This window comes from Sebastes fasciatus, chromosome 23 (assembly GCF_043250625.1).
Source record: "Sebastes fasciatus isolate fSebFas1 chromosome 23, fSebFas1.pri, whole genome shotgun sequence".
Classification (NCBI taxonomy): domain Eukaryota; kingdom Metazoa; phylum Chordata; class Actinopteri; order Perciformes; family Sebastidae; genus Sebastes; species Sebastes fasciatus.
Window position 1 is genome coordinate 17,076,211 of NC_133817.1, and position 25,761 is coordinate 17,101,971.

Here is a 25,761-nt window from a genome sequence, read left to right on the forward strand (position 1 = left end):
CTCGAAGCATTTGGGAGGGTAGTATATTAAGTTTTATTAAATAAAACGCACAAGTTGAGTGAGAAGCTCTCAGCTCTGCTACCAGCTGAATAACTGTGTACAGCTGTTATCAGAGCTCAGCTCTCTAACGCGCTCTGGACATGGAAACAGGTCTGTATGTCGCTGCTAGCTATGTAACTCTACCGAGTAACGACATGCTGATAAACAACGTTGTTCTGCTTCTTTAAGAGACTTTAGCGACACATTTAGTCACGTTACACGGTTCTTAGTGCTGCCTGGCCGCGGTAGAGCTCAGTTTGGTCTAAATGTCACGTTACTGAGAGGTAAACTCAGGAGAGGAGTTGTTGAGCTAACAGCTGCCAACTCCAACAAACAGCGACCCCTGCTGGTAACCAGGCAACCAGTTCATTAGGCTCATTAGCGCCACCTGCTGCTTCGGAGTGAAACTACCAATTCATCATAATAAAGTCTAATAAAATCAAAGAAAATTATACTGCATGCACTACCTGACACGTTAATCATCGTTATATTATATTAATTATCTTCATAATAATATACTACGTCCATATATACTGTATATTTGTTTTATCAACTTGTCCTACCATTTTACCACTTCTATTATTGATATTTTCTGTGTTCTGTTTTAGCAGTTACCATATCTTTTACTTTATTTATCTGCTTTTATTGTGTTGTGAAGCACTTTGAGAAGTGCTATATAAATAAATGTATTATTATTATTTGTCCATCATACTTGAATTATTACAGCCTGAAAGAAAGCTTCATCTGTATTTGGACAAACAAAAATGAATATGCAAGTTTTGATTATCATTTAATAATTTAATGACTTTATTGAGTAAAAACACCAAACATTTTCTGGCTCCAGCTCCTCAGATGTGAGGATTTGCTGCTTCTCTCATTTTAAATTAAATATCTTTGGGTTTTTGGACTGTTGGGTGGACAAAACAAACAATTAAGGTTCCAGGCAACTGCAATATTTCACTATTTTCTGACACTTAATAGACTTAAAGAGTAATCAAATAATTGAGAAAATAATGATCAGACTAATCAACAATGGAAATAATGATTAATTGCATCCCTATAACCTATATTTACTGTAGTTATTGTAATGGATGTCCCTTATTCCAGAGCAGTGGTTGAATGTGTCAGAAGATGTAATATAACTGAAGATGCTACTGAGTGCTAAATATAATATTATTGTGCATCGCTATAATTTGAATTTTGCGACTTTACAAGTTAATAATGTGTTTATTAGTTTCCCTGCTTGTATCTACCGTTAGATCCTCGTCGTCCTCTGTCCTCCCTGCACCTCCTGGTTCCTCCACTAAGGCTGATGTCAGCCTGTATGTGGCAGGTGGCCCGGGAGCGAAATGTAGACCAGTATGACAAAGTGGCCGAATTCATCATGTTGGTCACAGAGATGGTCCCAGAGCTTCTGAACTACAAACAGAAGACTCAGCTGATCCTGGGACTGAGAGCTCGGGTGAGTGAATGTGGGTATTTAGATTATGTATGGGCATCTTTTCCTGTTCTTTTGTCATTTATTATTAAGCAGTCAAAGTGGAGTCAAGAAATAAAGAGGTGCAAAGTAAAGCTCCTTTTTTAACACAAGAATAATGCATCCATTGTTTAGTCTGTCAACATTTTGAGTATTGTGTTAAAAGGTAACATAACGGTTTGTCTTTGTGTTTTTCAGCTCATCCTTGAATTCTTAAAGAGGATGGATCAGGTTGACTTTAAATTTATCCAGGATCATCTCAACAGTTTCCAAGAGAGGACAACAAACCAAATGCATGAAGAGGTGAGCAATGTCAATGGCAGGATGTTTTATATGAGGACACAATGTCAAATGTTGAAGTAGCTTTATACAGTATATCAAACAGAGCTATCTGTCAGAGAAAGACAGATAACAGTCTTTAGGTGTTGCTTACCCGGAAATACTGTATGTATTTTTACTATCAGCTGTTGGTGCAGAAATTCATACGCTGTTTATTGTAAGTAGAGGATACATTTGAATGTAAAACTGATAATTAATGTATGTAAATAAACTTCACCTGGGCTTCATGACAGGACCAAGATGGAGAGGTGGAGATTTCAAAGTCAGCATTTGTGGAGCTGGTTCAAACATTGCTCAGAGACCAATCTGAAAAAGAGAAGTTTTTCAAGGTGAGTTTTACTCGAACAATTTTAAAGCCGTTTATATATGCATCTACCTTATGAGTTTATCTCCTTTATATCATCTCCTTTTTTCTGTCAAAGGAGGTATTCCCAGTTCAGTATGGAGCTTGTTTTGATACAACGCTGCAGATCCTGGTGTGGGAGTTCTGCTACCGGCTGGAAGAGTTTCTCCCAGTACCAAGTTTTTCAGAGGTAGGCAGCAGGGTGATGATGAACTGACCACCCATCCATCCACTTGTTCCCTAAATGCTGGCTGACAAATTATGTAGCCTAAGTAATCAGCCATTGTGTAGTAATGGCTAGTAGAGTAAAAATGTTAAAAATGGCTTTTTCTTCAGCATCTTTTACGAGTTCTTACACAACCACATACAACACGTAAAAAATGTAGATCCACATAGCAAATAATGGAAGAATGAGCAGAAGTTTGTGTTTAAAATCCGCCCATTCGTCTTTTCCAGATATTCTTCATGGTGGATGATTCTTCCCTTGACTATCAGTATGAGCAGTTTGTCTCTGAGCCTGAAGACCTGAAGAGGATTTTGCAGCACCAACAGAAGCGGCAAAAGTTGACTAAAAGTAACAATCTGTTAACATTTGGTATTTCATTTCTCCCAATTATAGTCAAAGTGCACTGAAACCACCTTTTAATCTACTACAATTACCATTCTGTAATCTCAATTTATTCAGGTACTGATAGGGCTGCATTCCTGCCCGACAACCAGCACCACTCTAGTGCCTCTAATGCCTAGTTCACACTACACAACTTTAGCTCTGATTTCCACTCCCCGAGCCGAGAGGCTCAACGACGCTCGCTGATGCCTCACAGACACATTCCAGATATCTAGCATGCTAAATATCTGGACCTATCGGGGACTACGGCCACGAGCTACAGCCAATGAGAGCGCAAGACACGGGTTGAGGGGAAACCTGGGGAAGGAGGCTATTTTGTGAACGTGCCAACAACAACATCAGCAATGTGTCTCGCGTATGGTATCACGTCATTTACCGTGTATTTCTTGCGTGTGACAAAACGTAGTTTGGGAACCTCATCGGGGATTTCTTCTGGTAAAGGATCTTGTAGTGTGTGACCTCGTGTTTCCGATCAGTCATGTAGTGTGAAAACCACAACGACTTTAAGACTTACGATTACAAGACCTCAAGTTGTGTAGTCTGAACAGTACTGCGATCTGACGAGTTTGAAAGTCGTGTAGTGTGAACTTAGCTTAACATGAATGTTATCTGTTTCTCAGGTGCATTCACCTTCACGTCAGACACTATCCTCTCCACGCTCGCATCTAAACAGACTTCAGTGGCATCTGAAGATCATGTTGATCCAAAAATGGATGGGGGAGGCGGAGATGGCAAACAAGACACGGTGAAATCACGGGGAAGAAATCAAGAAATGGCAGAACAGAAGACACTGAAGCAAGAAAACAGCTGGAGCGCAGAAGACATTTGTGAGGATGACGAAGAGACTGACGACAGTTCTATTGAAACTGATCCAAACCCTCAGCTGCATGAGTACGGGCTCTCACCACTCTCTTCCTCTCCATGTTCTGAAGAAGCTGGTGAGGGAGGTGACGGCGGTGAGCATCTCTTGCATCGTAAATTATTTTCTGGATAATCTGAAAAAGTATTCTTACGTTTAGCATCGATTGGTTGTGAAGTCACATCGGGGCAAAATCTTCACTTGGCACGTAGATTCTGATGAGTGAATATATCACTAATTCTCTTGTTTCCTGTTGGCAGAAACAGCTGGTGAAGCTGCCATCCAGCCACCCAGATGCTCAGTGGAAGGAGTGAAGGAACATCCGAATCTGAGGATAAACAAGAGTGAGGACTCCATAAGAGCCAATGAAAACATCTGCCTGGAGTGTGGCAAGAGTTATTCATCTCGTTTCTACTTGAAATGTCATCACACTGTTCACTCTTCGGTACGGGCATTCAAGTGCCCTCATTGCGACAAGGCATTTAAAATGAAAAAAGACATGAAGCGTCATCTCCTTATCCACACTAACCCTAACGGCCTGTCCTTAGCTTGCAGCCTTTGTGAGAAGAAATTTAGAAATCGGGATTCGCTTAGAGGTCATCTGCGTCGTCACAGCGGAGAGAGGCCGTTTGCCTGCTCGTACTGCGACAAGAGGTTCCACAGAAAACCAACCTTGAAGGAGCATGTGCGCACTCACACTGGTGAGCGCCCGTACGCCTGTACTTTGTGCGACAAGACATTCATACAGTCGTATATGCTCACGGAGCACATCAGGAGACATAAGAAAGAGAAGCCGTACCTGTGCAGCACATGCGGCATGTCCTTTTGCAGCTCTGGGGGATTGCTGGTGCATTCACGCACTCACTCAGGGGAGCGGCCTCATCCATGTGACTTATGTGAAAAAAGTTTTGCCACATCTACACGACTGACGGATCATCGGAGATTCCACACAGGAGAGAGGCCGTATTCTTGTTCACGGTGTGACAAATCGTTCCACTGTAGTTCAGGACTGAAGAAACACATGAGGACACACACAGGAGAGAAACCTTACAAGTGTATAACATGTCACAAGACATTTTCTGAAAAATCCAACATGAGAGTACACCTCAAAGTCCACATGAACATCTAGCATACTGTTGTGGGAGCTTTTGGAGAATGTGTCTTTAGTGATAGATGAAAACCTGGTTCATTTCTATGTCATGTAAATATGGACTTGGGACACTCAAATATTACATTGTGTGTAACATGTACGAAATGATGTACTTAAATGCGCCTCATGTTTTAAGAGACCATTATTAAAGAGCATAATGTTTTGGATTGTTTTAGGTTAAAGACTTGATTTTAGTTTTATTTTCTCAATAAAATGTGCTGACAAGATATACCGACATCAAGGAGTGCTCACTTGTGTGGATGTGTGCGACTGAGAAACAAGAAATAATCAATAGCAGATTCAAATGTATAATTATCAGATGACTGCACGTTTGTTTTCATTTTAAACCCATGAAAATTAATTACTTGTGCTTTAATACATGTAGGCCATTATTCCAGTTCTTCATTTCTAATATGTTATAGTATGTCCACTGTGAGCACAACACACTGTTATATGCAACCTGTTACATAACACACGCCACACATTAGACATACAACGAGAGTAAGTTTGAATTAATATTCTGCTTTTTACACTAGTTACAAAGACAGTAAAGATAGATGTTTTAATTTTAATGTAAACCTTTTGAGCTAAAGTCAAACCCGGGCCACGGTGGCGAGATTGCCAAATTCTAGCAATAGACCATCAGGGAGCCATGGCAACAATGAAGAATGACATGACATGATGTAATTTCTTTGAAGATACGTTAAACATAGTTTTCCTTTACACTTTTTCTTTAATTTGTCACCCATCTGCGTGTGTGTGTTTAAACATATACTGTATACACGTGTTCATATATAAAACTAACAAAAATGTTAATTACTTATACGACGATAATACTTTATTGTCAGACAGTTCTAAAATTTGTTTTGCATCACAACAGCTCCATTTGCAACATCACAGAAAGGACAAAGACAAGAAACAAGGATACGTACATTTAAACATTACAATAACAGAAGACGATATTCAGGGCCCTTCAACGTACATTTGATCTGGGATAAGGCTCCATATTTAGTTTTAGGATTGACTGGTGTACAAAAGAGTGCTTCAGTCTAACCTTATTAAATCGTGGAACCCTGTATCTCCAATTTGATGGTAACAATTGATATTCACTGTTCAAAACATGGTTTGGGGTCAGAGACGATGGTGTTAGCCAGCCTTAATATGTTATTATGATGGGCTGATTCATAGAATTTCTCAAGGGGTTGACCTACAATCTTTGAGCAGATTTTCATTTGATGGAGCAGTTTTAACTTTAAAGTAGTGGACAAACTCTTGTACCATGTAGTATAAAAATACTGTAGAACTCATAATCACAGAAGTAAAAAAAACAAAAGAAGAATTTGTTTACTCGCCCCAAAAGACCTGAGGCAGGCAGTAATTGCCAGGCAATTTACTTGCTCTTCATTCTTTAAGTCAACAAAATAAGATGTTAACTTTTGATGAGCTCACTGACCTCTTATTTTGAAAAAATAAAAAAAAGGAACCGGAAGTGCAGCATCCTCAAAGCATTTAGGAGGGATGTAAAACAGTCTGATGGAATAAAACATACAAGTTGACTGACGAGCTCTCAGCTCTGCTACCAGCTGAATAACTGTACAGCTGTTATCAGAGCTCAGCTCTCTAACGCGCTCTGGACATGGAAACAGGTCTGTATGATGCTGCTAGCTATGTAACTCTACCGAGTAACGACATGCTGATAAACAACGTTGTTCTGCTTCTTTAAGAGACTTTAGCGACACATTTAGTCACGTTACACGGTTCTTAGTGCTGCCTGGCCGCGGTAGAGCTCAGTTTGGTCTAAATGTAACGTTACTGATGGATAAACTCAGAGAGGAGTTGTTGAGCTAACAGCTGTCAACTCCAACAAACAGCGACCCCTGCTGGTAACCAGGCAACCAGTTTATTAGGCTCTGTTGGTAACCAGGCAACCAGTTCATTAGCTCATTAGCGTCACCTGCTGCTTCGGAGTGAAACTACCAATTAATCCTAATAAAGTCTAATAAAATCAAAGAAAATGTGCTACTTGACAAGTTAATTATCTTTATATGATATGAATTATCTTCATAATAATATACTTGGATTCCAGTTGTCCATTATACTTAAATTATTACAGCCTGAAAGAAAGCTTCATCTGTATATATTCATCTGTAAAACAATTATATATGCAAGTTGTTGTTTTGAGAGTCATTTAATAATTGTATGAAATTATTTTTAATAAAAACACCAAACATTTTCTGGTTCCAGCTTCTCAGATATGAGGATTTGCTGCTTTTCTCATTGTAAATGAAATATCTTTTGGACTGTTGGATGGACAAAAACAGTTTAAAGGTTCCAGGCGACAGCAATATTTCACTGTTTTCTGACATTTAAAGGTCCCACATTGTAAAAAGTGAGATTGTCATGTCTGTTATAGTATAAAGCAGGTTTAAGTGATATATAAATACTGTGAAAGTATTGAAACGTTCAATATACGGAGAAATACACACAGCCTGTATTCAGAAACTCTGCATTTGAAACAAGCCGTCAGGATTTCTGTCCATTTGTGATGTCACAAATATGCAATATTTAGACCAATTTCACAGTTTTAAACGTAAACATTCTAAATGTGTCCCAGTTTATTTCCCGTTGCAGTGTATGTGAATGACATCAGCTGACAGGAAGTAAATATGGACCCAAACTGTTGCCTAACAACGCTATTCCATTACCATTCCGCTGAAATGCACTAAAACGGAGCGTTTCAGACAGAGGGTGAATACAGGGATATTCAGACAGACAGTATGAGGAAAATAATTTTTTTTTTTAACATTACAGCATGTAAACATGTTCTAGTAGAAAAACAAAATACAAACATGAACCTGAAAATGAGCATTATATGGGACCTTTAATAGACTTAACGAGTAATCAAATAATTGAGAAAATAATGGTCAGACTAATCAACAATGGAAATAATTAATTGCATCCCTATAACCTACTTACTGTAATTATTGTAATGGATGTTCCTTATTCCAGAGCAGTGGTTGAATGTGTCAGAAGATGTAATATAACTTAAGATGCTACTGAGTGCTAAATATAATATTATTGTGCATTGCTATAATTTGAGTTTTGCGACTGTACAAATTAATAATGTGTTTATTTGTTTCCCTGCTTGTACCTACCGTTAGATCCTCGTCGTCCTCTGTCGTCCCTGCACCTCCTGGTTCCTCCACTAAGGCTGATGTCAGCCTGTATGTGGCAGGTGGCCCGGGAGCGAAATGTGGACCAGTATGACAGACTGGCCGAATTCATCATGTTGGTCACAGAGATGGTCCCAGAGCTTCTGAACTACAAACAGAAGACTCAGCTGATCCTGGGACTGAGAGCTCGGGTGAGTGAATGTGGGTATTTAGATTATGTGTGTGGGCATCTTTTCCTGTTCTTTTGTCATTTATTATTAAGCAGTCAAAGTGGAGTCAAGAAATAAAAAGGTGCAAAGTAAAGCTCCTTTTTTAACACAAGAATAATACATCCATTGTTTAGTCTGTCAAAATATATGAGTATTGTGTTGAAAGGTAACATAATGGTTTGTCTTTGTGTTTTTCAGCTCATCATTGAATTCTTAAAGAGGATGGATCAGGTTGACTCTAAATTTATACAGGATCATCTCAACAGTTTCCAACAGAGGACAACAAACCAAATGCATGAAGAGGTGAGCAATGTCAATGGCAGGATGTTTTATATGAGGACACAATGTCAAATGTTGAAGTAGCTTTAGATATCAAACAGAGCTATCTGTCAGAGAAAGACAGATAACAGTCTTTAGGTGTTGCTTACCTGGAAATACTGTATGTATTTAAATAAACTTCACCTGGGCTTCATGACAGGACCAAGATGGAGAGGTGGAGATTTCAAAGTCAGCATTTGTGGAGCTGGTTCAAACATTGCTCAGAGACCAATCTGAAAAAGAGAAGTTTTTCAAGGTGAGTTTTACTTTAACAATTTGTTTCAGGTTTTTCAATGGTTAAAGCTGTTCATATAAGTATCTACTTGAGTTTATCTTCTGTATATTTGATACATGATGTTTGTCATCTCCTTTTTCCTGTCAAAGGAGGTATTCCCAGTTCAGTATGGAGCTCGTTTTGATACAGCGCTGCAGATCCTGGTGTGGGAGTTCCTCTATCGACTGGAAGAGTTCCTCCCAGTACCAAGTTTTTCAGAGGTAGGCAGCAGGGAGATGATAAACTGACCACCCATCCATCCACTCGTTCCCTAAATGCTGGCTGACGAATTATGTCTAAGTAATTAGCCATTGTGTAGTAATGGCTAGTAGAGTAAAAATGTTTCTGATTCACACAACTGCAGGGGCTAAAATGGCTTTTTCTTCAGGATCAGTTCTTACACAACACAGATTATAAATGTAGATCCACATAGCAAATAATGGAAGAAGGAGCAGCAGTCTGTGTTTAAAATCTGCTCTTTCTTCTTTGCCAGATAGTCTCCATGGTGGACTTTCCTTCTCTTGACTATGAGTTTGAGCAGTTTGTCTCTGAGCCTGAAGATCTGAAGAGGATTTTGCAGCACCAACAGAAGCGGCAAAAGTTGACTAAAAGTAACAATCAATTTGGTATTCTATTTCTCCCAATTACAGTCAAGATGCACTGCAACCCCTTTTTAATGTTTTACAATACCATTCCATTTATTCTGGTCCGGCTAGTGCTGCATTGCTGCCCGACAACCGGCACCACTTTAGTGCCTCTAACATGAATGTTATCTGTTTCTCAGGTGCATTCACCTTCACGTCAGACACTATCCTCTCCGCGCTCGCATCTAAACAGACTTCAGTGGCATCTGAAAATCATGTTGATCCGAAAATGGATGGGGGAGGCGGAGATGGCAAACAAGACACAGTGAAATCACGGGGAAGAAATCAAGAAAAGGCAGAACAGAAGACACTGAAGCAAGAAAACAGCTGGAGCGCAGAAGACATTTGTGAGGATGACGAAGAGACTGACGACAGTTCTATTGAAACTGATCCAAACTCTCAGCTCTATGAGTACGGGCTCTCACCACTCACTTCCTCTCCATGTTCTGAAGAAGCTGGTGAGGGAGGTGATGACGGTGAGCATCTCTTGCATCGTAAATGATTTTCTGAATAATTTGAAAAAATATTCTTACGTTTAGCATCGATTGGTTGTGAAGTCACATCGGGGCAAAATCTTCACTTGGCACGTAGATTCTGATGAGTGAATATATCACTAATTCTCTTGTTTCCTGTTGGCAGGAACAGCTGGTGAAGCTGCCATCCAGCCACCCAGATGCTCAGTGGAAGGAGTGAAGGAACATCTGGATCTGTGGAGAAACAAGAGTGAGGACCCCATAAGAGCCAATGAAAACATCTGCCTGGAGTGTGGCAAGACTTTTGCATCTCATTTGTCTTTGAAAAGTCATCACGCTGTTCACTCTTCGCTACGGCCATTCAAGTGCCCTCAGTGCGACAAGGCATTTAAAACCCGTTACGACCTGAATCGTCATTTCCTCATTCACTCTAACCCTAACGGCCTGTCCTTAGCTTGCAGCCTTTGTGAGAAGAGATTTAGTTCTCGGGCTTCGCTTGGAGCTCATCTGCGTCGTCACAGCGGAGAGAGGCCGTTTGCCTGCTCGTACTGCGGCAAGAGGTTCCAGACAAATGCAACCTTGAAGGCCCATGTGCGCATTCACACTGGCGAGCGCCCGTACGCCTGTACTTTTTGCGACAAGACATTCATACAGTCGTATATGCGCACCGTGCACGTCAGGATACATAAGAAAGAGAAGCCGTACCTGTGCAGCACATGCGGCATGTCCTTTTGCAGCTCTGGGGGATTGCTGGTGCATTCACGCACTCACTCAGGGGAGCGGCCTAATCCATGTGACTTATGTGGAAAACGTTTTGCCACAGCTGCACGACTGACGGTACATCGGAGATTCCACACAGGAGAGAGGCCGTATTCTTGTTCACGGTGTGACAAATCGTTCCACTGTAGCTCAGGACTGAAGAAACACATGAGGACACACACAGGAGAGAAACCTTACAAGTGTTTAACATGTCACAAGACATTTTCTGAAAAATCCAACATGAGAGTACACCTCAAAGTCCACATGAACATCTAGCATACTGTTGTGGGAGCTTTTGGAGAATATATCTTTAGTGATAGATGATAGATGTAGTCTGGTTCATTCCCATGTCAGGACAAGCTGTTTGGTGCACCTTTAATGTAAATATGAACTTGAGACACTCAAATATTACATTGTGTGTAATTTGTACATAAATGTGCTTCATGTTTTAAGAGACCATTATTAAAGAGCATAATGTTAAGATTATTTTAAATTAAAGACTCGATTTTAGTGTTATTTTAAGGTAATCTCAATAAAATGTGCTGACAAGATATGCAGACATTAAAGACGGCGATGTGTGAGATATTAACCGACGCGTGTGACTGAGAAATAGTGATCCTTTGTACTGTAAGAACATGAATGAGCGGGCGTGTTTATGGCCACATCTTTACTTTACACAACCCATAACAAACATTTTTTGTAAGATTCCTTTACACGTCTCTGCTTTAAAATAGCAGCCAAGAAACAATGTTTTACAGCTGAAAAATAAACTTGACATTACTCTCTGGTGGGCAAACTATAGAATGGTGACACCATATCAAAAGATCTTTGGCATTTCTGTACTTCACTTTCTTGCCATTTATTGCTGACATATACACTAATACCGATATATCTGCAATGAGCTAATATCTGCTAATATTGGCCTGGTTGATTTATTTGTTGGGCTCTAGCTCAGAGGGTTAAAATCAGCGTACTAAGTAACTCCTTTATCTGTACCAAATATTATTTACAGTGAATTTATATCCGTAGGGTTTATACTGTATATATAACGCATAATGAATATGTGTACCAATACCAACGATTATAAACACTGCGTTATTTTGTCAGATTATAAATCTACTGGCTAGAAGGCTGAGTGTGTTTGAGAGACCCATAGATGAGGCAGCAGTCCAAGGTTCAAAATGCAGGGAGGTTTTAATTTCTTTGTAGATTTCTTTATAAATGTGTGTGTGTGTGGTTTAAGCTCTGCAAAGCAAAAACAAAATCATTAACATTTAATCAAACATGAAATAAGGAAATTCACTTACAGGAACTGCACACCATGGCTGAGGTCACAAAAGGAACAAAGCAGTATAGCCTCTCGTTTGGATGAAGTGATTGCACCTGAAGGGGGTGTGTCCTGTCCATGTAGGAGCGCTTGTGCTGTCCTCCCTGCCTCAGGTGTGATCATGTGACCTCTTGAAGGGGATTTCTCACAATGTGGAAAAATAATTGGAATGTAAATCAATCAATTAATACCTTGTTCCAAAATTGGCTTGTTTAGGTAAATTACTAGTATTTCAAGTCACCACAGCATTCCCTGACCAGGAATTGATCCCGGACCACAACGATGAAAGCGCCAAATCCTAGCCACTAGACAATCAGGCAGCCATGATAATGTGGGAGAATGATAGGAATGTAAATTTATCAATTAATACCTTGTTTGAAAATTGGCTTGTTTAGGTAAATTACTAGTATTTCATGTTACCTCAGTATTCCCTGACCAGAAATCCAACCAGAGCCGCGGCGGTGAGAGCGCCGAATCCTAGCCACTAGACAATCAGGGAGCTATGATATTGTGGGAGAATGATAGGAATGTAAACTTATCAAGTAATACTTTTTTCCAAAATTGGCTTGTTTAGGTAAATTACTAGTATTTCACATCACCTCAGTATTCCCTGACCGGGAATCGAACCCGGGCCGCGGCAGTGAAAGCGCCGAATCCTAGCCACTACACAATCAGGGAGCTATGATAATGTGGAAGAATGATAGGAATGTAAATTTATCAATTGATACCTTGTTCCAAAATTGGCTTGTTCAGGTGAATTACATCACCAAAGCATTCCCTAACCGGGACTCGAACCCTGGCCGCGGCGGTGAAAGCGCCGAATCCTAGCCACTAGACCATCAGGGAGCCATGAGAATGTGGGAGAATGATAGCAATGTAAATATATCAATTAATACCTTGTTCCAAAATTGGCTTGTTTAGGTGAATTACATCACCAAAGCATTCCCTGACCGGGAATCGAACCCGGGCCGCGGCGGTGAGAGCGCCGAATCCTAGCCACTAGACCATCAGGGAGCCATGAGAATGTGGGAGAATGATAGCAATGTAAATATATCAATTAATACCTTGTTCCAAAATTGGCTTGTTTAGGTGAATTACATCACCAAAGCATTCCCTGACCGGGAATCGAACCCAGGCCGCGGCGGTGAGAGCGCCGAATCCTAGCCACTAGACAATCAGGGAGCTATGATAATGTGGAAGAATGATAGGAATGTAAATTTATCAATTGATACCTTGTTCCAAAATTGGCTTGTTCAGGTGAATTACATCACCAAAGCATTCCCTGACCGGGAATCGAACCCGGGCCGCGGCGGTGAAAGCGCCGAATCCTAGCCACTAGACAATCAGGGAGCCATGATGATGTGGGAGAATGATAGGAATGTAAATGTATCAATTGATACCTTGTTCCAAAATTGGCTTGTTTAGGTAAATTACTAGTATTTCACGTCACCTCAGTATTCCCTGACCTGGAATCGAACCCGGGCCACGGCAGTGAAAGCGCCGAATCCTAGCCACTAGACAATCAGGGAGCCATGATAATGTGGGAGAATGATAGGAATGTAAATTTATCAATTGATACCTTGTTCCAAAATTGGCTTGTTTAGGTAAATTACATCACCAAAGCATTCCCTGACCGGGAATCGAACCCGGGCCGCGGCGGTGAGAGCGCCGAATCCTAGCCACTAGACCATCAGGGAGCCATGAGAATGTGGGAGAATGATAGGAATGTAAATTTATCAATTGATACCTTGTTCCAAAATTGGCTTGTTTAGGTAAACTACTAGTATTTCACGTCACCTCAGTATTCCCTGACCGGGAATCGAACCCCGGCCGCGGCGGTGAAAGCGCCGAATCCTAGCCACTAGACCATCAGGGAGCCATGATAATGTGGGAGAATGATAGGAATGTAAACTTATCAAGTAATACCTTGTTCCAAAATTGGCTTGTTCAGGTGAATTACATCACCAAAGCATTCCCTGACCGGGAATCGAACCCGGGCCGCGGCGGTGAAAGCGCCGAATCCTAGCCACTAGACAATCAGGGAGCCATGATGATGTGGGAGAATGATAGGAATGTAAATTTATCAATTAATACCTTGTTCCAAAATTAACTTGTTTAGGTGAATTACATCACCAAAGCATTCCCTGACCGGGAATCGAACCCGGGCCGCGGCGGTGAGAGCGCCGAATCCTAGCCACTAGACAATCAGGGAGCTATGATGATGTGGGAGAATGATAGGAATGTAAATTTATCAATTGATACCTTGTTCCAAAATTGGCTTGTTTAGGTAAATTACATCACCAAAGCGCCGAATCCTAGCCACTAGACAATCAGGGAGCCATGATGATGTGGGAGAATGATAGGAATGTAAATTTATCAATTAATACCTTGTTCCAAAATTAGCTTGTTTAGGTGAATTACATCACCAAAGCATTCCCTGACCGGGAATCGAACCCGGGCCGCGGCGGTGAGAGCGCCGAATCCTAGCCACTAGACCATCAGGGAGCCATGAATATGTGGGAGAATGATAGGAATGTAAATTTATCAATTAATACCTTGTTCCAAAATTGGCTTGTTTAGGTAAATCACTAGTATTTCACGTCACCTCAGTATTCCCTGACCGGGAATCGAACCCCGGCCGCGGCGGTGAAAGCGCCGAATCCTAGCCACTAGACCATCAGGGAGCCATGATGATGTGGGAGAATGATAGGAATGTAAATTTATCAATTGATACCTTGTTCCAAATTTGGCTTGTTTAGGTGAATTACATCACCAAAGCATTCCCTGACCGGGAATCGAACCCGGGCCGCGGCGGTGAGAGCGCCGAATCCTAGCCACTAGACAATCAGGGAGCCATGATGATGTGGGAGAATGATAGGAATGTAAATTTATCAATTGATACCTTGTTCCAAAATTGGCTTGTTTAGGTAAATTACATCACCAAAGCGCCGAATCCTAGCCACTAGACCATCAGGGAGCCATGAATATGTGGGAGAATGATAGGAATGTAAATTTATCAATTAATACCTTGTTCCAAAATTGGCTTGTTTAGGTAAATCACTAGTATTTCACGCCACCTCAGTATTCCCTGACCGGGAATCGAACCCCGGCCGCGGCGGTGAAAGCGCCGAATTCTAGCCACTAGACAATCAGGGAGCTACGATAATGTGGGAGAATGATAGGAATGTAAATTTATCAATTGATACCGTGTTCCAAAATTGGCTTGTTTAGGTAAATTACTAGTATTTCACGTCACCTCAGTATTCCCTGACCGGGAATCGAACCCGGGCCGCGGCGGTGAAAGCGCCGAATCCTAGCCACTAGACAATCAGGGAGCCATGATGATGTGGGAGAATGATAGGAATGTAAATTTATCAATTAATACCTTGTTCCAAAATTGGCTTGTTTAGGTGAATTACATCACCAAAGTATTCCCTGACCGGGAATCGAACCCGGGCCGCGGCGGTGAGAGCGCCGAATCCTAGCCACTAGACCATCAGGGAGCCATGAGAATGTGGGAGAATGATAGGAATGTAAATTTATCAATTGATACCTTGTTCCAAAATTGGCTTGTTTAGGTAAATTACTAGTATTTCACGTCACCTCAGTATTCCCTGACCGGGAATCGAACCCGGGCCGCGGCAGTGAAAGCGCCAAATCCTAGCTACTAGACCATCAGGGAGCCATGATAATGTGGGAGAATGATAGGAATGTAAATTTATCAATTGATACCTTGTTCCAAAATTGGCTTGTTTAGGTGAATTACATCACCAAAGCGCCGAATCCTAGCCACTAGACCATCAGGGAGCCATGATAATGTGGGAGAATGATAGGAATGTAAATTTATCAATTGATACCTTGTTCCAAAACTGGCTTGTTTAGGTAAATTACATCACCAAAGCATTCCCTGACCGGGAATCGAACCCGGGCCGCGGCGGTGAGAGCGCCGAATCCTAGCCACTAGACCATCAGGGAGCCATGAGAATGTGGGAGAATGATAGCAATGTAAATATATCAATTAATACCTTGTTCCAAAATTGGCTTGTTCAGGTGAATTACATCACCAAAGCATTCCCTGACCGGGAATCGAACCCGGGCCGCGGCGGTGGAAGCGCCGAATCCTAGCCACTAGACAATCAGGGAGCCATGATGATGTGGGAGAATGATAGGAATGTAAATTTATCAATTAATACCTTGTTCCAAAATTGGCTTGTTTAGGTGAATTACATCACCAAAGCGCCGAATCCTAGCCACTAGACCATCAGGGAGCCATGATAATGTGGGAGAATGATAGGAATGTAAATTTATCAATTGATACCTTGTTCCAAAACTGGCTTGTTTAGGTAAATTACATCACCAAAGCATTCCCTGACCGGGAATCGAACCCGGGCCGCGGCGGTGAGAGCGCCGAATCCTAGCCACTAGACCATCAGGGAGCCATGAGAATGTGGGAGAATGATGGGAATGTAAATTTATCAATTGATACCTTGTTACAAAATTGGCTTGTTTAGGTAAATTACTAGTATTTCACGTCACCTCAGTATTCCCTGACCGGGAATTGAACCCGGGCCGCGGCGGTGAAAGCGCCGAATCCTAGCCACTAGACCATCAGGGAGCCATGATAATGTGGGAGAATGATAGGAATGTAAACTTATCAAGTAGTACCTTGTTCCAAAATTGGCTTGTTTAGGTGAATTACATCACCAAAGCATTCCCTGACCGGGAATCGAACCCGGGCCGCGGCGGTGAGAGCGCCGAATCCTAGCCACTAGACCATCAGGGAGCCATGATAATGTGGGAGAATGATAGGATTGTAAATTGATCAATTGATACCTTGTTCCAAAATTGGCTTGTTTAGGTGAATTACTAGTATTTCACGTCACCTCAGTATTCCCTGACCGGGAATCGAACCCGGGCCGCGGCAGTGAAAGCGCCAAATCCTAGCTACTAGACCATCAGGGAGCCATGACAATCTGGGAGAATGATAGGAATATAAATTTATCAATTAATATCTTGTTCCAAAATTGGCTTGTTTAGGTGAATTACATCACCAAAGCATTCCCTGACCGGGAATCGAACCCGGGGCGCGGCGATGAGAGCGCCGAATCCTAGCCACTAGACCATCAGGGAGCCATGATAATGTGGGAGAATGATAGGATTGTAAATTGATCAATTGATACCTTGTTCCAAAATTGGCTTGTTTAGGTGAATTACATCACCAAAGCATTCCCTGACCGGGAATCGAACCCGGGCCGCGGCGATGAGAGCGCCGAATCCTAGCCACTAGACCATCAGGGAGCCATGAGAATGTGGGAGAATGATAGGAATGTAAATTTATCAATTAATACCTTGTTCCAAAATTGGCTTGTTTAGGTGAATTACATCACCAAAGCGCCGAATCCTAGCCACTAGACCATCAGGGAGCCATGAGAATGTGGGAGAATGATAGGAATGTAAATTTATCAATTGATACCTTGTTCCAAAATTGGCTTGTTTAGGTAAATTACTAGTATTTCACGTCACCTCAGTATTCCCTGACCGGGAATCGAACCCGGGCCGCGGCGGTGAAAGCGCCGAATCCTAGCCACTAGACCATCAGGGAGCCATGATAATGTGGGAGAATGATAGGAATGTAAACTTATCAAGTAATACCTTGTTCCAAAATTGGCTTGTTTAGGTAAATTACTAGTATTTCACGTCACCTCACATCAGTATTCCCTGACCGGGAATCGAACCCGGGCCGCGGCAGTGAAAGCGCCAAATCCTAGCTACTAGACCATCAGGGAGCCATGATAATGTGGGAGAATGATAGGAATGTAAATTTATCAATTGATACCTTGTTCCAAAATTGGCTTGTTTAGGTAAATTACATCACCAAAGCATTCCCTGACCGGGAATCGAACCCGGGCCGCGGCGGTGAGAGCGCCGAATCCTATCCACTAGACCATCAGGGAGCCATGAGAATGTGGGAGAATGATAGCAATCTAAATATATCAATTAATACCTTGTTCCAAAATTGGCTTGTTTAGGTGAATTACATCACCAAAGCGCCGAATCCTAGCCACTAGACCATCAGGGAGCCATGATGATGTGGGAGAATGATAGGAATGTAAATATATCAATTAATACCTTGTTCCAAAATTGGCTTGTTTAGGTGAATTACATCACCAAAGCATTCCCTGACCGGGAATCGAACCCGGGCCGTGGCGGTGAGAGCGCCGAATCCTAGCCACTAGACAATCAGGGAGCTATGATAATGTGGAAGAATGATAGGAATGTAAATTTATCAATTAATACCTTGTTCCAAAATTGGCTTGTTTAGGTAAATTACTAGTATTTCACGTCACCTCACCTCAGTATTCCCTGACCGGGAATCGAACCCGGGCCGCGGCAGTGAAAGCGCCAAATCCTAGCTACTAGACCATCAGGGAGCCATGAGAATGTGGGAGAATGATAGGAATGTAAATTTATCAATTGATACCTTGTTCCAAAATTGGCTTGTTTAGGTAAATTACATCACCAAAGCATTCCCTGACCGGGAATCGAACCCGGGCCGCGGCGGTGAGAGCGCCGAATCCTAGCCACTAGACCATCAGGGAGCCATGAGAATGTGGGAGAATGATAGCAATCTAAATATATCAATTAATACCTTGTTCCAAAATTGGCTTGTTTAGGTGAATTACATCACCAAAGCGCCGAATCCTAGCCACTAGACCATCAGGGAGCCATGATAATGTGGGAGAATGATAGGAATGTAAATTTATCAATTGATACCTTGTTCCAAAACTGGCTTGTTTAGGTAAATTACATCACCAAAGCATTCCCTGACCGGGAATCGAACCCGGGCCGCGGCGGTGAGAGCGCCGAATCCTAGCCACTAGACCATCAGGGAGCCATGAGAATGTGGGAGAATGATAGGAATGTAAATTTATCAATTAATACCTTGTTCCAAAATTGGCTTGTTTAGGTGAATTACATCACCAAAGCGCCGAATCCTAGCCACTAGACCATCAGGGAGCCATGAGAATGTGGGAGAATGATAGGAATGTAAATTTATCAATTGATACCTTGTTCCAAAATTGGCTTGTTTAGGTAAATTACTAGTATTTCACGTCACCTCAGTATTCCCTGACCGGGAATCGAACCCGGGCCGCGGCGGTGAAAGCGCCGAATCCTAGCCACTAGACCATCAGGGAGCCATGATAATGTGGGAGAATGATAGGAATGTAAACTTATCAAGTAGTACCTTGTTCCAAAATTGGCTTGTTTAGGTAAATTACTAGTATTTCACGTCACCTCAGTATTCCCTGACCGGGAATCGAACCCGGGCCCCGGCGGTGAAAGCGCCGAATCCTAGCCACTAGACCATCAGGGAGCCATGATAATGTGGGAGAATGATAGGAATGTAAACTTATCAAGTAGTACCTTGTTCCAAAATTGGCTTGTTTAGGTGAATTACATCACCAAAGCATTCCCTGACCGGGAATCGAACCCGGGCCGCGGCGGTGAGAGCGCCGAATCCTAGCCACTAGACCATCAGGGAGCCATGATAATGTGGGAGAATGATAGGATTGTAAATTGATCAATTGATACCTTGTTCCAAAATTGGCTTGTTTAGGTGAATTACTAGTATTTCACGTCACCTCAGTATTCCCTGACCGGGAATCGAACCCGGGCCGCGGCAGTGAAAGCGCCAAATCCTAGCTACTAGACCATCAGGGAGCCATGACAATCTGGGAGAATGATAGGAATATAAATTTATCAATTAATATCTTGTTCCAAAATTGGCTTGTTTAGGTGAATTACATCACCAAAGCATTCCCTGACCGGTAATCGAACCCGGGCCGCGGCGATGAGAGCGCCGAATCCTAGCCACTAGACCATCAGGGAGCCATGATAATGTGGGAGAATGATAGGATTGTAAATTGATCAATTGATACCTTGTTCCAAAATTGGCTTGTTTAGGTGAATTACATCACCAAAGCATTCCCTGACCGGGAATCGAACCCAGGCCGCGGCGGTGAAAGCGCCGAATACTAGCCACTAGACAATCAGGGAGCCATGATGATGTGGGAGAATGATAGGAATGTAAATTTATCAATTGATACCTTGTTCCAAAATTGGCTTGTTTAGGTAAATTACATCACCAAAGCGCCGAATCCTAGCCACTAGACCATCAGGGAGCCATGAGAATGTGGGAGAATGATAGCAATGTAAATATATCAATTAATACCTTGTTCAGGTGAATTACATCACCAAAGCATTCCCTGACCGGGAATCGAACCCGGGCCGCGGCGGTGAGAGCGCCGAATCCTAGCCACTAGACCATCAGGGAGCCATGAGAATGTGGGAGAATGATAGGAATGTAAATTTATCAATTGATACCTTGTTCCAAAATTGGCTTGTTTAGGTAAATTACTAGTATTTCACGTCACCTCAGTATTCCCTGACCGGGAATCGAACCCGGGCCGCGGCGGTGAAAGCGCCGAATCCTAGCCACTAGACAATCAGGGAGCCATGATGATGTGGGAGAATGATAGCAATGTAAATATATCAATTAATACCTTGTTCCAAAATTGGCTTGTTCAGGTGAATTACATCACCAAAGCATTCCCTGACCGGGAATCGAACCCGGGCCGCGGCGGTGAGAGCGCCGAATCCTAGCCACTAGACCATCAGGGAGCCATGAGAATGTGGGAGAATGATAGGAATGTAAATTTATCAATTGATACCTTGTTCCAAAATTGGCTTGTTTAGGTAAATTACTAGTATTTCACGTCACCTCAGTATTCCCTGACCGGGAATCGAACCCGGGCCGCGGCAGTGAAAGCGCCAAATCCTAGCTACTAGACCATCAGGGAGCCATGATAATGTGGGAGAATGATAGGAATGTAAATTTATCAATTGATACCTTGTTCCAAAATTGGCTTGTTTAGGTAAATTACATCACCAAAGCATTCCCTGACCGGGAATCGAACCCGGGCCGCTGCGGTGAGAGCGCCGAATCCTAGCCACTAGACCATCAGGGAGCCATGAGAATGTGGGAGAATGATAGCAATCTAAATATATCAATTAATACCTTGTTCCAAAATTGGCTTGTTTAGGTGAATTACATCACCAAAGCGCCGAATCCTAGCCACTAGACCATCAGGGAGCCATGAGAATGTGGGAGAATGATAGCAATGTAAATATATCAATTAATACCTTGTTCCAAAATTGGCTTGTTTAGGTAAATTACATCACCAAAGCATTCCCTGACCGGGAATCGAACCCGGGCCGTGGCGGTGAAAGCGCCGAATCCTAGCCACTAGACAATCAGGGAGCCATGATGATGTGGGAGAATGATAGGAATGTAAATTAATCAATTAATACCTTGTTCCAAAATTGGCTTGTTTAGGTGAATTACATCACCAAAGCATTCCCTGACCGGGAATCGAACCCGGGCCGCGGCGGTGAGAGCGCCGAATCCTAGCCACTAGACCATCAGGGAGCCATGAGAATGTGGGAGAATGATAGGAATGTAAATTTATCAATTGATACCTTGTTCCAAAATTGGCTTGTTTAGGTAAATTACTAGTATTTCACGTCACCTCAGTATTCCCTGACCGGGAATCGAACCCCGGCCGCGGCGGTGAAAGCACCGAATCCTAGCCACTAGACCATCAGGGAGCCATGAGAATGTAGGAGAATGATAGCAATCTAAATATATCAATTAATACCTTGTTCCAAAATTGGCTTGTTTAGGTGAATAACATCACCAAAGCGCCGAATCCTAGCCACTAGACAATCAGGGAGCCATGATGATGTGGGAGAATGATAGGAATGTAAATTTATCAATTAATACCTTGTTCCAAAATTGGCTTGTTTAGGTGAATTACATCACCAAAGCATTCCCTGACCGGGAATCGAACCCGGGCCGCGGCGGTGAGAGCGCCGAATCCTAGCCACTAGACAATCAGGGAGCTATGATAATGTGGAAGAATGATAGGAATGTAAATTTATCAATTAATACCTTGTTCCAAAATTGGCTTGTTTAGGTAAATTACTAGTATTTCACGTCACCTCACCTCAGTATTCCCTGACCGGGAATCGAACCCGGGCCGCGGCAGTGAAAGCGCCAAATCCTAGCTACTAGACCATCAGGGAGCCATGAGAATGTGGGAGAATGATAGGAATGTAAATTTATCAATTGATACCTTGTTCCAAAATTGGCTTGTTTAGGTAAATTACATCACCAAAGCATTCCCTGACCGGGAATCGAACCCGGGCCGCGGCGGTGAGAGCGCCGAATCCTAGCCACTAGACCATCAGGGAGCCATGAGAATGTGGGAGAGTGATAGCAATCTAAATATATCAATTAATACCTTGTTCCAAAATTGGCTTGTTTAGGTGAATTACATCACCAAAGCGCCGAATCCTAGCCACTAGACCATCAGGGAGCCATGAGAATGTGGGAGAATGATAGGAATGTAAATTTATCAATTGATACCTTGTTCCAAAATTGGCTTGTTTAGGTAAATTACATCACCAAAGCATTCCCTGACCGGGAATCGAACCCGGGCCGCGGCGGTGAGAGCGCCGAATCCTAGCCACTAGACCATCAGGGAGCCATGAGAATGTGGGAGAATGATAGGAATGTAAATTTATCAATTAATACCTTGTTCCAAAATTGGCTTGTTTAGGTGAATTACATCACCAAAGCGCCGAATCCTAGCCACTAGACCATCAGGGAGCCATGAGAATGTGGGAGAATGATAGGAATGTAAATTTATCAATTGATACCTTGTTCCAAAATTGGCTTGTTTAGGTAAATTACTAGTATTTCACGTCACCTCAGTATTCCCTGACCGGGAATCGAACCCGGGCCGCGGCGGTGAAAGCGCCGAATCCTAGCCACTAGACCATCAGGGAGCCATGATAATGTGGGAGAATGATAGGAATGTAAACTTATCAAGTAATACCTTGTTCCAAAATTGGCTTGTTTAGGTAAATTACTAGTATTTCACGTCACCTCACATCAGTATTCCCTGACCGGGAATCGAACCCGGGCCGCGGCAGTGAAAGCGCCAAATCCTAGCTACTAGACCATCAGGGAGCCATGATAATGTGGGAGAATGATAGGAATGTAAATTTATCAATTGATACCTTGTTCCAAAATTGGCTTGTTTAGGTAAATTACATCACCAAAGCGCCGAATCCTAGCCACTAGACCATCAGGGAGCCATGATGATGTGGGAGAATGATAGCAATGTAAATATATCAATTAATACCTTGTTCCAAAATTGGCTTGTTTAGGTAAATTACATCACCAAAGCATTCCCTGACCGGGAATCGAACCCGGGCCGCGGCGGTGAGAGCGCCGAATCCTAGCCACTAGACCATCAGGGAGCCATGAGAATGTGGGAGAATGATAGCAATCTAAATATATCAATTAGTACCTTGTTCCAAAATTGGCTTGTTTAGGTGAATTACATCACCAAAGCGCCGAATCCTAGCCACTAGACCATCAGGGAGCCATGAGAATGTGGGAGAATGATAGGAATGTAAATTTATCAATTGATACCTTGTTCCAAAACTGGCTTGTTTAGGTAAATTACATCACCAAAGCATTCCCTGACCGGGAATCGTACCCGGGCCGTGGCGGTGAAAGCGCCGAATCCTAGCCACTAGACAATCAGGGAGCCATGATGATGTGGGAGAATGATAGGAATGTAAATTTATCAATTAATACCTTGTTCCAAAATTGGCTTGTTTAGGTGAATTACATCACCAAAGCATTCCCTGACCGGGAATCGAACCCGGGCCGCGGCAGTGAGAGCGCCGAATCCTAGCCACTAGACCATCAGGGAGCCATGAGAATGTGGGAGAATGATAGCAATGTAAATATATCAATTAATACCTTGTTCCAAAATTGGCTTGTTTAGGTGAATAACATCACCAAAGCGCCGAATCCTAGCCACTAGACAATCAGGGAGCCACGATGATGTGGGAGAATGATAGGAATGTAAATTTATCAATTAATACCTTGTTCCAAAATTGGCTTGTTTAGGTGAATTACATCACCAAAGCATTCCCTGACCGGGAATCGAACCCGGGCCGCGGCGGTGAGAGCGCCGAATCCTAGCCACTAGACAATCAGGGAGCCATGAGAATGTGGAAGAATGATAGGAATGTAAATTTATCAATTAATACCTTGTTCCAAAATTGGCTTGTTTAGGTAAATTACTAGTATTTCACGTCACCTCAGTATTCCCTGACCGGGAATCGAACCCGGGCCGCGGCAGTGAAAGCGCCAAATCCTAGCTACTAGACCATCAGGGAGCCATGATAATGTGGGAGAATGATAGGAATGTAAATTTATCAATTGATACCTTGTTCCAAAATTGGCTTGTTTAGGTAAATTACATCACCAAAGCGCCGAATCCTAGCCACTAGACCATCAGGGAGCCATGAGAATGTGGGAGAATGATAGGAATGTAAATTTATCAATTGATACCTTGTTCCAAAACTGGCTTGTTTAGGTAAATTACATCACCAAAGCATTCCCTGACCGGCAATCGAACCCGGGCCGCGGCGGTGAGAGCGCCGAATCCTAGCCACTAGACCATCAGGGAGCCATGAGAATGTGGGAGAATGATAGCAATCTAAATATATCAATTAATACCTTGTTCCAAAATTGGCTTGTTTAGGTGAATTACATCACCAAAGCGCCGAATCCTAGCCACTAGACCATCAGGGAGCCATGATAATGTGGGAGAATGATAGGAATGTAAATTTATCAATTGATACCTTGTTCCAAAACTGGCTTGTTTAGGTAAATTACATCACCAAAGCATTCCCTGACCGGGAATCGAACCCGGGCCGCGGCGGTGAGAGCGCCGAATCCTAGCCACTAGACCATCAGGGAGCCATGAGAATGTGGGAGAATGATAGCAATCTAAATATATCAATTAATACCTTGTTCCAAAATTGGCTTGTTTAGGTGAATTACATCACCAAAGCGCCGAATCCTAGCCACTAGACCATCAGGGAGCCATGAGAATGTGGGAGAATGATAGGAATGTAAATTTATCAATTGATACCTTGTTCCAAAATTGGCTTGTTTAGGTAAATTACATCACCAAAGCGCCGAATCCTAGCCACTAGACCATCAGGGAGCCATGAGAATGTGGGAGAATGATAGGAATGTAAATTTATCAATTAATACCTTGTTCCAAAATTGGCTTGTTTAGGTAAATTACTAGTATTTCACGTCACCTCAGTATTCCCTGACCGGGAATCGAACCCGGGCCGCGGCGGTGAAAGCGCCGAATCCTAGCCACTAGACCATCAGGGAGCCATGATAATGTGGGAGAATGATAGGAATGTAAATTTATCAATTGATACCGTGTTCCAAAATTGGTTTGTTTAGGTAAATTACTAGTATTTCACGTCACCTCAGTATTCCCTGACCGGGAATTGAACCCGGGCCGCGGCGGTGAGAGCGCCGAATCCTAGCCACTAGACCATCAGGGAGCCATGATAATGTGGGAGAATGATAGGAATGTAAATTTATCAATTAATACCTTGTTCCAAAATTGGCTTGTTTAGGTGAATTACATCACCAAAGCATTCCCTGACCGGGAATCGAACCCGGGCCGCGGCGGTGAGAGCGCCGAATCCTAGCCACTAGACCATCAGGGAGCCATGAGAATGTGGGAGAATGATAGGAATGTAAATTTATCAATTGATACCTTGTTCCAAAATTGG

General features: G+C 42.6%; 2 protein-coding genes and 57 non-coding genes across 67 annotated transcripts; 2 read left to right on the forward strand and 57 right to left on the reverse strand.

Annotated features, from left to right (window-relative positions):
• Positions 1 to 5: 5 nt before the first annotated feature.
• LOC141761513 (uncharacterized) lies at positions 6 to 5,062 on the forward strand. 5 transcript variants are annotated; one of them, XM_074624862.1, is made up of 8 exons: positions 6 to 150; positions 1,299 to 1,501; positions 1,715 to 1,819; positions 2,089 to 2,184; positions 2,278 to 2,388; positions 2,655 to 2,772; positions 3,447 to 3,800; positions 3,946 to 5,062. In XM_074624862.1, the coding sequence occupies exons 1-8, from the start codon at positions 141 to 143 to the stop codon at positions 4,812 to 4,814; spliced, it is 1,866 nt and encodes a 621-aa protein (XP_074480963.1). In that variant the 5' UTR covers positions 6 to 140; the 3' UTR covers positions 4,815 to 5,062. The 5 variants fall into 5 exon arrangements, with proteins under 5 accessions (XP_074480963.1, XP_074480964.1, XP_074480965.1 ...); XM_074624863.1 differs by having other exon boundaries at positions 3,447 to 3,782; XM_074624864.1 differs by having other exon boundaries at positions 3,447 to 3,782; positions 3,952 to 5,062.
• A 1,261-nt stretch (positions 5,063 to 6,323) lies between these two features.
• On the forward strand, positions 6,324 to 11,187 carry LOC141761514 (uncharacterized). 5 transcript variants are annotated; one of them, XM_074624867.1, is made up of 8 exons: positions 6,324 to 6,481; positions 7,997 to 8,199; positions 8,416 to 8,520; positions 8,696 to 8,791; positions 8,920 to 9,030; positions 9,303 to 9,420; positions 9,594 to 9,947; positions 10,093 to 11,187. In XM_074624867.1, the coding sequence occupies exons 1-8, from the start codon at positions 6,472 to 6,474 to the stop codon at positions 10,959 to 10,961; spliced, it is 1,866 nt and encodes a 621-aa protein (XP_074480968.1). In that variant the 5' UTR covers positions 6,324 to 6,471; the 3' UTR covers positions 10,962 to 11,187. The 5 variants fall into 5 exon arrangements, with proteins under 5 accessions (XP_074480968.1, XP_074480969.1, XP_074480970.1 ...); XM_074624868.1 differs by having other exon boundaries at positions 9,594 to 9,929; XM_074624869.1 differs by having other exon boundaries at positions 9,594 to 9,929; positions 10,099 to 11,187.
• Positions 11,188 to 12,786: 1,599 nt separating this feature from the next.
• On the reverse strand, positions 12,787 to 12,858 carry trnae-uuc (transfer RNA glutamic acid (anticodon UUC)). Its single transcript has one exon. It is a non-coding gene; the product is annotated as a tRNA-Glu (tRNA).
• Positions 12,859 to 12,954: 96 nt separating this feature from the next.
• trnae-cuc (transfer RNA glutamic acid (anticodon CUC)) lies at positions 12,955 to 13,026 on the reverse strand. The gene has a single exon. It is a non-coding gene; the product is annotated as a tRNA-Glu (tRNA).
• Positions 13,027 to 13,122: 96 nt separating this feature from the next.
• trnae-cuc (transfer RNA glutamic acid (anticodon CUC)) lies at positions 13,123 to 13,194 on the reverse strand. Its single transcript has one exon. It is a non-coding gene; the product is annotated as a tRNA-Glu (tRNA).
• Positions 13,195 to 13,290: 96 nt separating this feature from the next.
• On the reverse strand, positions 13,291 to 13,362 carry trnae-uuc (transfer RNA glutamic acid (anticodon UUC)). The gene has a single exon. It is a non-coding gene; the product is annotated as a tRNA-Glu (tRNA).
• A 275-nt stretch (positions 13,363 to 13,637) lies between these two features.
• trnae-cuc (transfer RNA glutamic acid (anticodon CUC)) lies at positions 13,638 to 13,709 on the reverse strand. Its single transcript has one exon. It is a non-coding gene; the product is annotated as a tRNA-Glu (tRNA).
• Positions 13,710 to 13,816: 107 nt separating this feature from the next.
• Positions 13,817 to 13,888, reverse strand: trnae-uuc (transfer RNA glutamic acid (anticodon UUC)). The gene has a single exon. It is a non-coding gene; the product is annotated as a tRNA-Glu (tRNA).
• A 96-nt stretch (positions 13,889 to 13,984) lies between these two features.
• Positions 13,985 to 14,056, reverse strand: trnae-uuc (transfer RNA glutamic acid (anticodon UUC)). The gene has a single exon. It is a non-coding gene; the product is annotated as a tRNA-Glu (tRNA).
• Positions 14,057 to 14,152: 96 nt separating this feature from the next.
• Positions 14,153 to 14,224, reverse strand: trnae-cuc (transfer RNA glutamic acid (anticodon CUC)). The gene has a single exon. It is a non-coding gene; the product is annotated as a tRNA-Glu (tRNA).
• Positions 14,225 to 14,445: 221 nt separating this feature from the next.
• trnae-cuc (transfer RNA glutamic acid (anticodon CUC)) lies at positions 14,446 to 14,517 on the reverse strand. The gene has a single exon. It is a non-coding gene; the product is annotated as a tRNA-Glu (tRNA).
• Positions 14,518 to 14,624: 107 nt separating this feature from the next.
• Positions 14,625 to 14,696, reverse strand: trnae-uuc (transfer RNA glutamic acid (anticodon UUC)). The gene has a single exon. It is a non-coding gene; the product is annotated as a tRNA-Glu (tRNA).
• A 96-nt stretch (positions 14,697 to 14,792) lies between these two features.
• trnae-cuc (transfer RNA glutamic acid (anticodon CUC)) lies at positions 14,793 to 14,864 on the reverse strand. Its single transcript has one exon. It is a non-coding gene; the product is annotated as a tRNA-Glu (tRNA).
• A 411-nt stretch (positions 14,865 to 15,275) lies between these two features.
• trnae-uuc (transfer RNA glutamic acid (anticodon UUC)) lies at positions 15,276 to 15,347 on the reverse strand. The gene has a single exon. It is a non-coding gene; the product is annotated as a tRNA-Glu (tRNA).
• A 96-nt stretch (positions 15,348 to 15,443) lies between these two features.
• On the reverse strand, positions 15,444 to 15,515 carry trnae-cuc (transfer RNA glutamic acid (anticodon CUC)). Its single transcript has one exon. It is a non-coding gene; the product is annotated as a tRNA-Glu (tRNA).
• A 107-nt stretch (positions 15,516 to 15,622) lies between these two features.
• On the reverse strand, positions 15,623 to 15,694 carry trnae-uuc (transfer RNA glutamic acid (anticodon UUC)). Its single transcript has one exon. It is a non-coding gene; the product is annotated as a tRNA-Glu (tRNA).
• A 221-nt stretch (positions 15,695 to 15,915) lies between these two features.
• Positions 15,916 to 15,987, reverse strand: trnae-cuc (transfer RNA glutamic acid (anticodon CUC)). The gene has a single exon. It is a non-coding gene; the product is annotated as a tRNA-Glu (tRNA).
• Positions 15,988 to 16,376: 389 nt separating this feature from the next.
• On the reverse strand, positions 16,377 to 16,448 carry trnae-cuc (transfer RNA glutamic acid (anticodon CUC)). The gene has a single exon. It is a non-coding gene; the product is annotated as a tRNA-Glu (tRNA).
• Positions 16,449 to 16,555: 107 nt separating this feature from the next.
• Positions 16,556 to 16,627, reverse strand: trnae-uuc (transfer RNA glutamic acid (anticodon UUC)). Its single transcript has one exon. It is a non-coding gene; the product is annotated as a tRNA-Glu (tRNA).
• Positions 16,628 to 16,723: 96 nt separating this feature from the next.
• On the reverse strand, positions 16,724 to 16,795 carry trnae-cuc (transfer RNA glutamic acid (anticodon CUC)). The gene has a single exon. It is a non-coding gene; the product is annotated as a tRNA-Glu (tRNA).
• Positions 16,796 to 16,902: 107 nt separating this feature from the next.
• On the reverse strand, positions 16,903 to 16,974 carry trnae-uuc (transfer RNA glutamic acid (anticodon UUC)). Its single transcript has one exon. It is a non-coding gene; the product is annotated as a tRNA-Glu (tRNA).
• Positions 16,975 to 17,070: 96 nt separating this feature from the next.
• Positions 17,071 to 17,142, reverse strand: trnae-cuc (transfer RNA glutamic acid (anticodon CUC)). Its single transcript has one exon. It is a non-coding gene; the product is annotated as a tRNA-Glu (tRNA).
• A 96-nt stretch (positions 17,143 to 17,238) lies between these two features.
• On the reverse strand, positions 17,239 to 17,310 carry trnae-cuc (transfer RNA glutamic acid (anticodon CUC)). The gene has a single exon. It is a non-coding gene; the product is annotated as a tRNA-Glu (tRNA).
• Positions 17,311 to 17,542: 232 nt separating this feature from the next.
• trnae-uuc (transfer RNA glutamic acid (anticodon UUC)) lies at positions 17,543 to 17,614 on the reverse strand. The gene has a single exon. It is a non-coding gene; the product is annotated as a tRNA-Glu (tRNA).
• Positions 17,615 to 17,726: 112 nt separating this feature from the next.
• Positions 17,727 to 17,798, reverse strand: trnae-uuc (transfer RNA glutamic acid (anticodon UUC)). The gene has a single exon. It is a non-coding gene; the product is annotated as a tRNA-Glu (tRNA).
• Positions 17,799 to 17,894: 96 nt separating this feature from the next.
• trnae-cuc (transfer RNA glutamic acid (anticodon CUC)) lies at positions 17,895 to 17,966 on the reverse strand. Its single transcript has one exon. It is a non-coding gene; the product is annotated as a tRNA-Glu (tRNA).
• Positions 17,967 to 18,187: 221 nt separating this feature from the next.
• trnae-cuc (transfer RNA glutamic acid (anticodon CUC)) lies at positions 18,188 to 18,259 on the reverse strand. Its single transcript has one exon. It is a non-coding gene; the product is annotated as a tRNA-Glu (tRNA).
• A 112-nt stretch (positions 18,260 to 18,371) lies between these two features.
• trnae-uuc (transfer RNA glutamic acid (anticodon UUC)) lies at positions 18,372 to 18,443 on the reverse strand. Its single transcript has one exon. It is a non-coding gene; the product is annotated as a tRNA-Glu (tRNA).
• Positions 18,444 to 18,539: 96 nt separating this feature from the next.
• trnae-cuc (transfer RNA glutamic acid (anticodon CUC)) lies at positions 18,540 to 18,611 on the reverse strand. The gene has a single exon. It is a non-coding gene; the product is annotated as a tRNA-Glu (tRNA).
• Positions 18,612 to 18,832: 221 nt separating this feature from the next.
• Positions 18,833 to 18,904, reverse strand: trnae-cuc (transfer RNA glutamic acid (anticodon CUC)). Its single transcript has one exon. It is a non-coding gene; the product is annotated as a tRNA-Glu (tRNA).
• A 232-nt stretch (positions 18,905 to 19,136) lies between these two features.
• Positions 19,137 to 19,208, reverse strand: trnae-uuc (transfer RNA glutamic acid (anticodon UUC)). The gene has a single exon. It is a non-coding gene; the product is annotated as a tRNA-Glu (tRNA).
• Positions 19,209 to 19,315: 107 nt separating this feature from the next.
• trnae-uuc (transfer RNA glutamic acid (anticodon UUC)) lies at positions 19,316 to 19,387 on the reverse strand. Its single transcript has one exon. It is a non-coding gene; the product is annotated as a tRNA-Glu (tRNA).
• Positions 19,388 to 19,483: 96 nt separating this feature from the next.
• trnae-cuc (transfer RNA glutamic acid (anticodon CUC)) lies at positions 19,484 to 19,555 on the reverse strand. The gene has a single exon. It is a non-coding gene; the product is annotated as a tRNA-Glu (tRNA).
• A 107-nt stretch (positions 19,556 to 19,662) lies between these two features.
• trnae-uuc (transfer RNA glutamic acid (anticodon UUC)) lies at positions 19,663 to 19,734 on the reverse strand. Its single transcript has one exon. It is a non-coding gene; the product is annotated as a tRNA-Glu (tRNA).
• A 96-nt stretch (positions 19,735 to 19,830) lies between these two features.
• trnae-cuc (transfer RNA glutamic acid (anticodon CUC)) lies at positions 19,831 to 19,902 on the reverse strand. The gene has a single exon. It is a non-coding gene; the product is annotated as a tRNA-Glu (tRNA).
• A 96-nt stretch (positions 19,903 to 19,998) lies between these two features.
• Positions 19,999 to 20,195, reverse strand: trnaq-uug (transfer RNA glutamine (anticodon UUG)). The gene is made up of 2 exons: positions 20,159 to 20,195; positions 19,999 to 20,033 (listed from the first exon to the last, which is right to left on the reverse strand). It is a non-coding gene; the product is annotated as a tRNA-Gln (tRNA).
• An 80-nt stretch (positions 20,196 to 20,275) lies between these two features.
• On the reverse strand, positions 20,276 to 20,347 carry trnae-cuc (transfer RNA glutamic acid (anticodon CUC)). The gene has a single exon. It is a non-coding gene; the product is annotated as a tRNA-Glu (tRNA).
• Positions 20,348 to 20,454: 107 nt separating this feature from the next.
• trnae-uuc (transfer RNA glutamic acid (anticodon UUC)) lies at positions 20,455 to 20,526 on the reverse strand. The gene has a single exon. It is a non-coding gene; the product is annotated as a tRNA-Glu (tRNA).
• Positions 20,527 to 20,622: 96 nt separating this feature from the next.
• On the reverse strand, positions 20,623 to 20,694 carry trnae-cuc (transfer RNA glutamic acid (anticodon CUC)). Its single transcript has one exon. It is a non-coding gene; the product is annotated as a tRNA-Glu (tRNA).
• Positions 20,695 to 20,801: 107 nt separating this feature from the next.
• Positions 20,802 to 20,873, reverse strand: trnae-uuc (transfer RNA glutamic acid (anticodon UUC)). Its single transcript has one exon. It is a non-coding gene; the product is annotated as a tRNA-Glu (tRNA).
• Positions 20,874 to 20,969: 96 nt separating this feature from the next.
• Positions 20,970 to 21,041, reverse strand: trnae-cuc (transfer RNA glutamic acid (anticodon CUC)). The gene has a single exon. It is a non-coding gene; the product is annotated as a tRNA-Glu (tRNA).
• A 221-nt stretch (positions 21,042 to 21,262) lies between these two features.
• On the reverse strand, positions 21,263 to 21,334 carry trnae-uuc (transfer RNA glutamic acid (anticodon UUC)). The gene has a single exon. It is a non-coding gene; the product is annotated as a tRNA-Glu (tRNA).
• A 96-nt stretch (positions 21,335 to 21,430) lies between these two features.
• trnae-cuc (transfer RNA glutamic acid (anticodon CUC)) lies at positions 21,431 to 21,502 on the reverse strand. The gene has a single exon. It is a non-coding gene; the product is annotated as a tRNA-Glu (tRNA).
• Positions 21,503 to 21,609: 107 nt separating this feature from the next.
• trnae-uuc (transfer RNA glutamic acid (anticodon UUC)) lies at positions 21,610 to 21,681 on the reverse strand. Its single transcript has one exon. It is a non-coding gene; the product is annotated as a tRNA-Glu (tRNA).
• A 221-nt stretch (positions 21,682 to 21,902) lies between these two features.
• Positions 21,903 to 21,974, reverse strand: trnae-cuc (transfer RNA glutamic acid (anticodon CUC)). Its single transcript has one exon. It is a non-coding gene; the product is annotated as a tRNA-Glu (tRNA).
• A 112-nt stretch (positions 21,975 to 22,086) lies between these two features.
• Positions 22,087 to 22,158, reverse strand: trnae-uuc (transfer RNA glutamic acid (anticodon UUC)). The gene has a single exon. It is a non-coding gene; the product is annotated as a tRNA-Glu (tRNA).
• A 96-nt stretch (positions 22,159 to 22,254) lies between these two features.
• trnae-cuc (transfer RNA glutamic acid (anticodon CUC)) lies at positions 22,255 to 22,326 on the reverse strand. Its single transcript has one exon. It is a non-coding gene; the product is annotated as a tRNA-Glu (tRNA).
• Positions 22,327 to 22,547: 221 nt separating this feature from the next.
• trnae-cuc (transfer RNA glutamic acid (anticodon CUC)) lies at positions 22,548 to 22,619 on the reverse strand. The gene has a single exon. It is a non-coding gene; the product is annotated as a tRNA-Glu (tRNA).
• Positions 22,620 to 22,851: 232 nt separating this feature from the next.
• trnae-uuc (transfer RNA glutamic acid (anticodon UUC)) lies at positions 22,852 to 22,923 on the reverse strand. The gene has a single exon. It is a non-coding gene; the product is annotated as a tRNA-Glu (tRNA).
• Positions 22,924 to 23,035: 112 nt separating this feature from the next.
• On the reverse strand, positions 23,036 to 23,107 carry trnae-uuc (transfer RNA glutamic acid (anticodon UUC)). Its single transcript has one exon. It is a non-coding gene; the product is annotated as a tRNA-Glu (tRNA).
• Positions 23,108 to 23,328: 221 nt separating this feature from the next.
• Positions 23,329 to 23,400, reverse strand: trnae-cuc (transfer RNA glutamic acid (anticodon CUC)). The gene has a single exon. It is a non-coding gene; the product is annotated as a tRNA-Glu (tRNA).
• Positions 23,401 to 23,789: 389 nt separating this feature from the next.
• trnae-cuc (transfer RNA glutamic acid (anticodon CUC)) lies at positions 23,790 to 23,861 on the reverse strand. Its single transcript has one exon. It is a non-coding gene; the product is annotated as a tRNA-Glu (tRNA).
• A 221-nt stretch (positions 23,862 to 24,082) lies between these two features.
• On the reverse strand, positions 24,083 to 24,154 carry trnae-cuc (transfer RNA glutamic acid (anticodon CUC)). The gene has a single exon. It is a non-coding gene; the product is annotated as a tRNA-Glu (tRNA).
• Positions 24,155 to 24,261: 107 nt separating this feature from the next.
• trnae-uuc (transfer RNA glutamic acid (anticodon UUC)) lies at positions 24,262 to 24,333 on the reverse strand. The gene has a single exon. It is a non-coding gene; the product is annotated as a tRNA-Glu (tRNA).
• A 221-nt stretch (positions 24,334 to 24,554) lies between these two features.
• On the reverse strand, positions 24,555 to 24,626 carry trnae-cuc (transfer RNA glutamic acid (anticodon CUC)). The gene has a single exon. It is a non-coding gene; the product is annotated as a tRNA-Glu (tRNA).
• Positions 24,627 to 24,847: 221 nt separating this feature from the next.
• On the reverse strand, positions 24,848 to 24,919 carry trnae-cuc (transfer RNA glutamic acid (anticodon CUC)). The gene has a single exon. It is a non-coding gene; the product is annotated as a tRNA-Glu (tRNA).
• A 357-nt stretch (positions 24,920 to 25,276) lies between these two features.
• Positions 25,277 to 25,348, reverse strand: trnae-uuc (transfer RNA glutamic acid (anticodon UUC)). Its single transcript has one exon. It is a non-coding gene; the product is annotated as a tRNA-Glu (tRNA).
• A 107-nt stretch (positions 25,349 to 25,455) lies between these two features.
• trnae-cuc (transfer RNA glutamic acid (anticodon CUC)) lies at positions 25,456 to 25,527 on the reverse strand. Its single transcript has one exon. It is a non-coding gene; the product is annotated as a tRNA-Glu (tRNA).
• A 96-nt stretch (positions 25,528 to 25,623) lies between these two features.
• trnae-cuc (transfer RNA glutamic acid (anticodon CUC)) lies at positions 25,624 to 25,695 on the reverse strand. Its single transcript has one exon. It is a non-coding gene; the product is annotated as a tRNA-Glu (tRNA).
• Between the last annotated feature and the right edge of the window lie 66 nt (positions 25,696 to 25,761).

What these genes read in the sequence shown, in the direction of transcription:
- LOC141761514 (XM_074624867.1), top strand. An exon ending in CAAACCAAATGCATGAAGAG is followed by an intron (nt 8,521 to 8,695) that starts GTGAGCAATGTC and finishes GCTTCATGACAG; the next exon opens with GACCAAGATGGAGAGGTGGA. An exon ending in CAGTACCAAGTTTTTCAGAG is followed by an intron (nt 9,031 to 9,302) that starts GTAGGCAGCAGG and finishes CTTCTTTGCCAG; the next exon opens with ATAGTCTCCATGGTGGACTT.
- LOC141761513 (XM_074624862.1), top strand. An exon ending in AAAAAGAGAAGTTTTTCAAG is followed by an intron (nt 2,185 to 2,277) that starts GTGAGTTTTACT and finishes TTTCTGTCAAAG; the next exon opens with GAGGTATTCCCAGTTCAGTA. An exon ending in GCGGCAAAAGTTGACTAAAA is followed by an intron (nt 2,773 to 3,446) that starts GTAACAATCTGT and finishes TCTGTTTCTCAG; the next exon opens with GTGCATTCACCTTCACGTCA.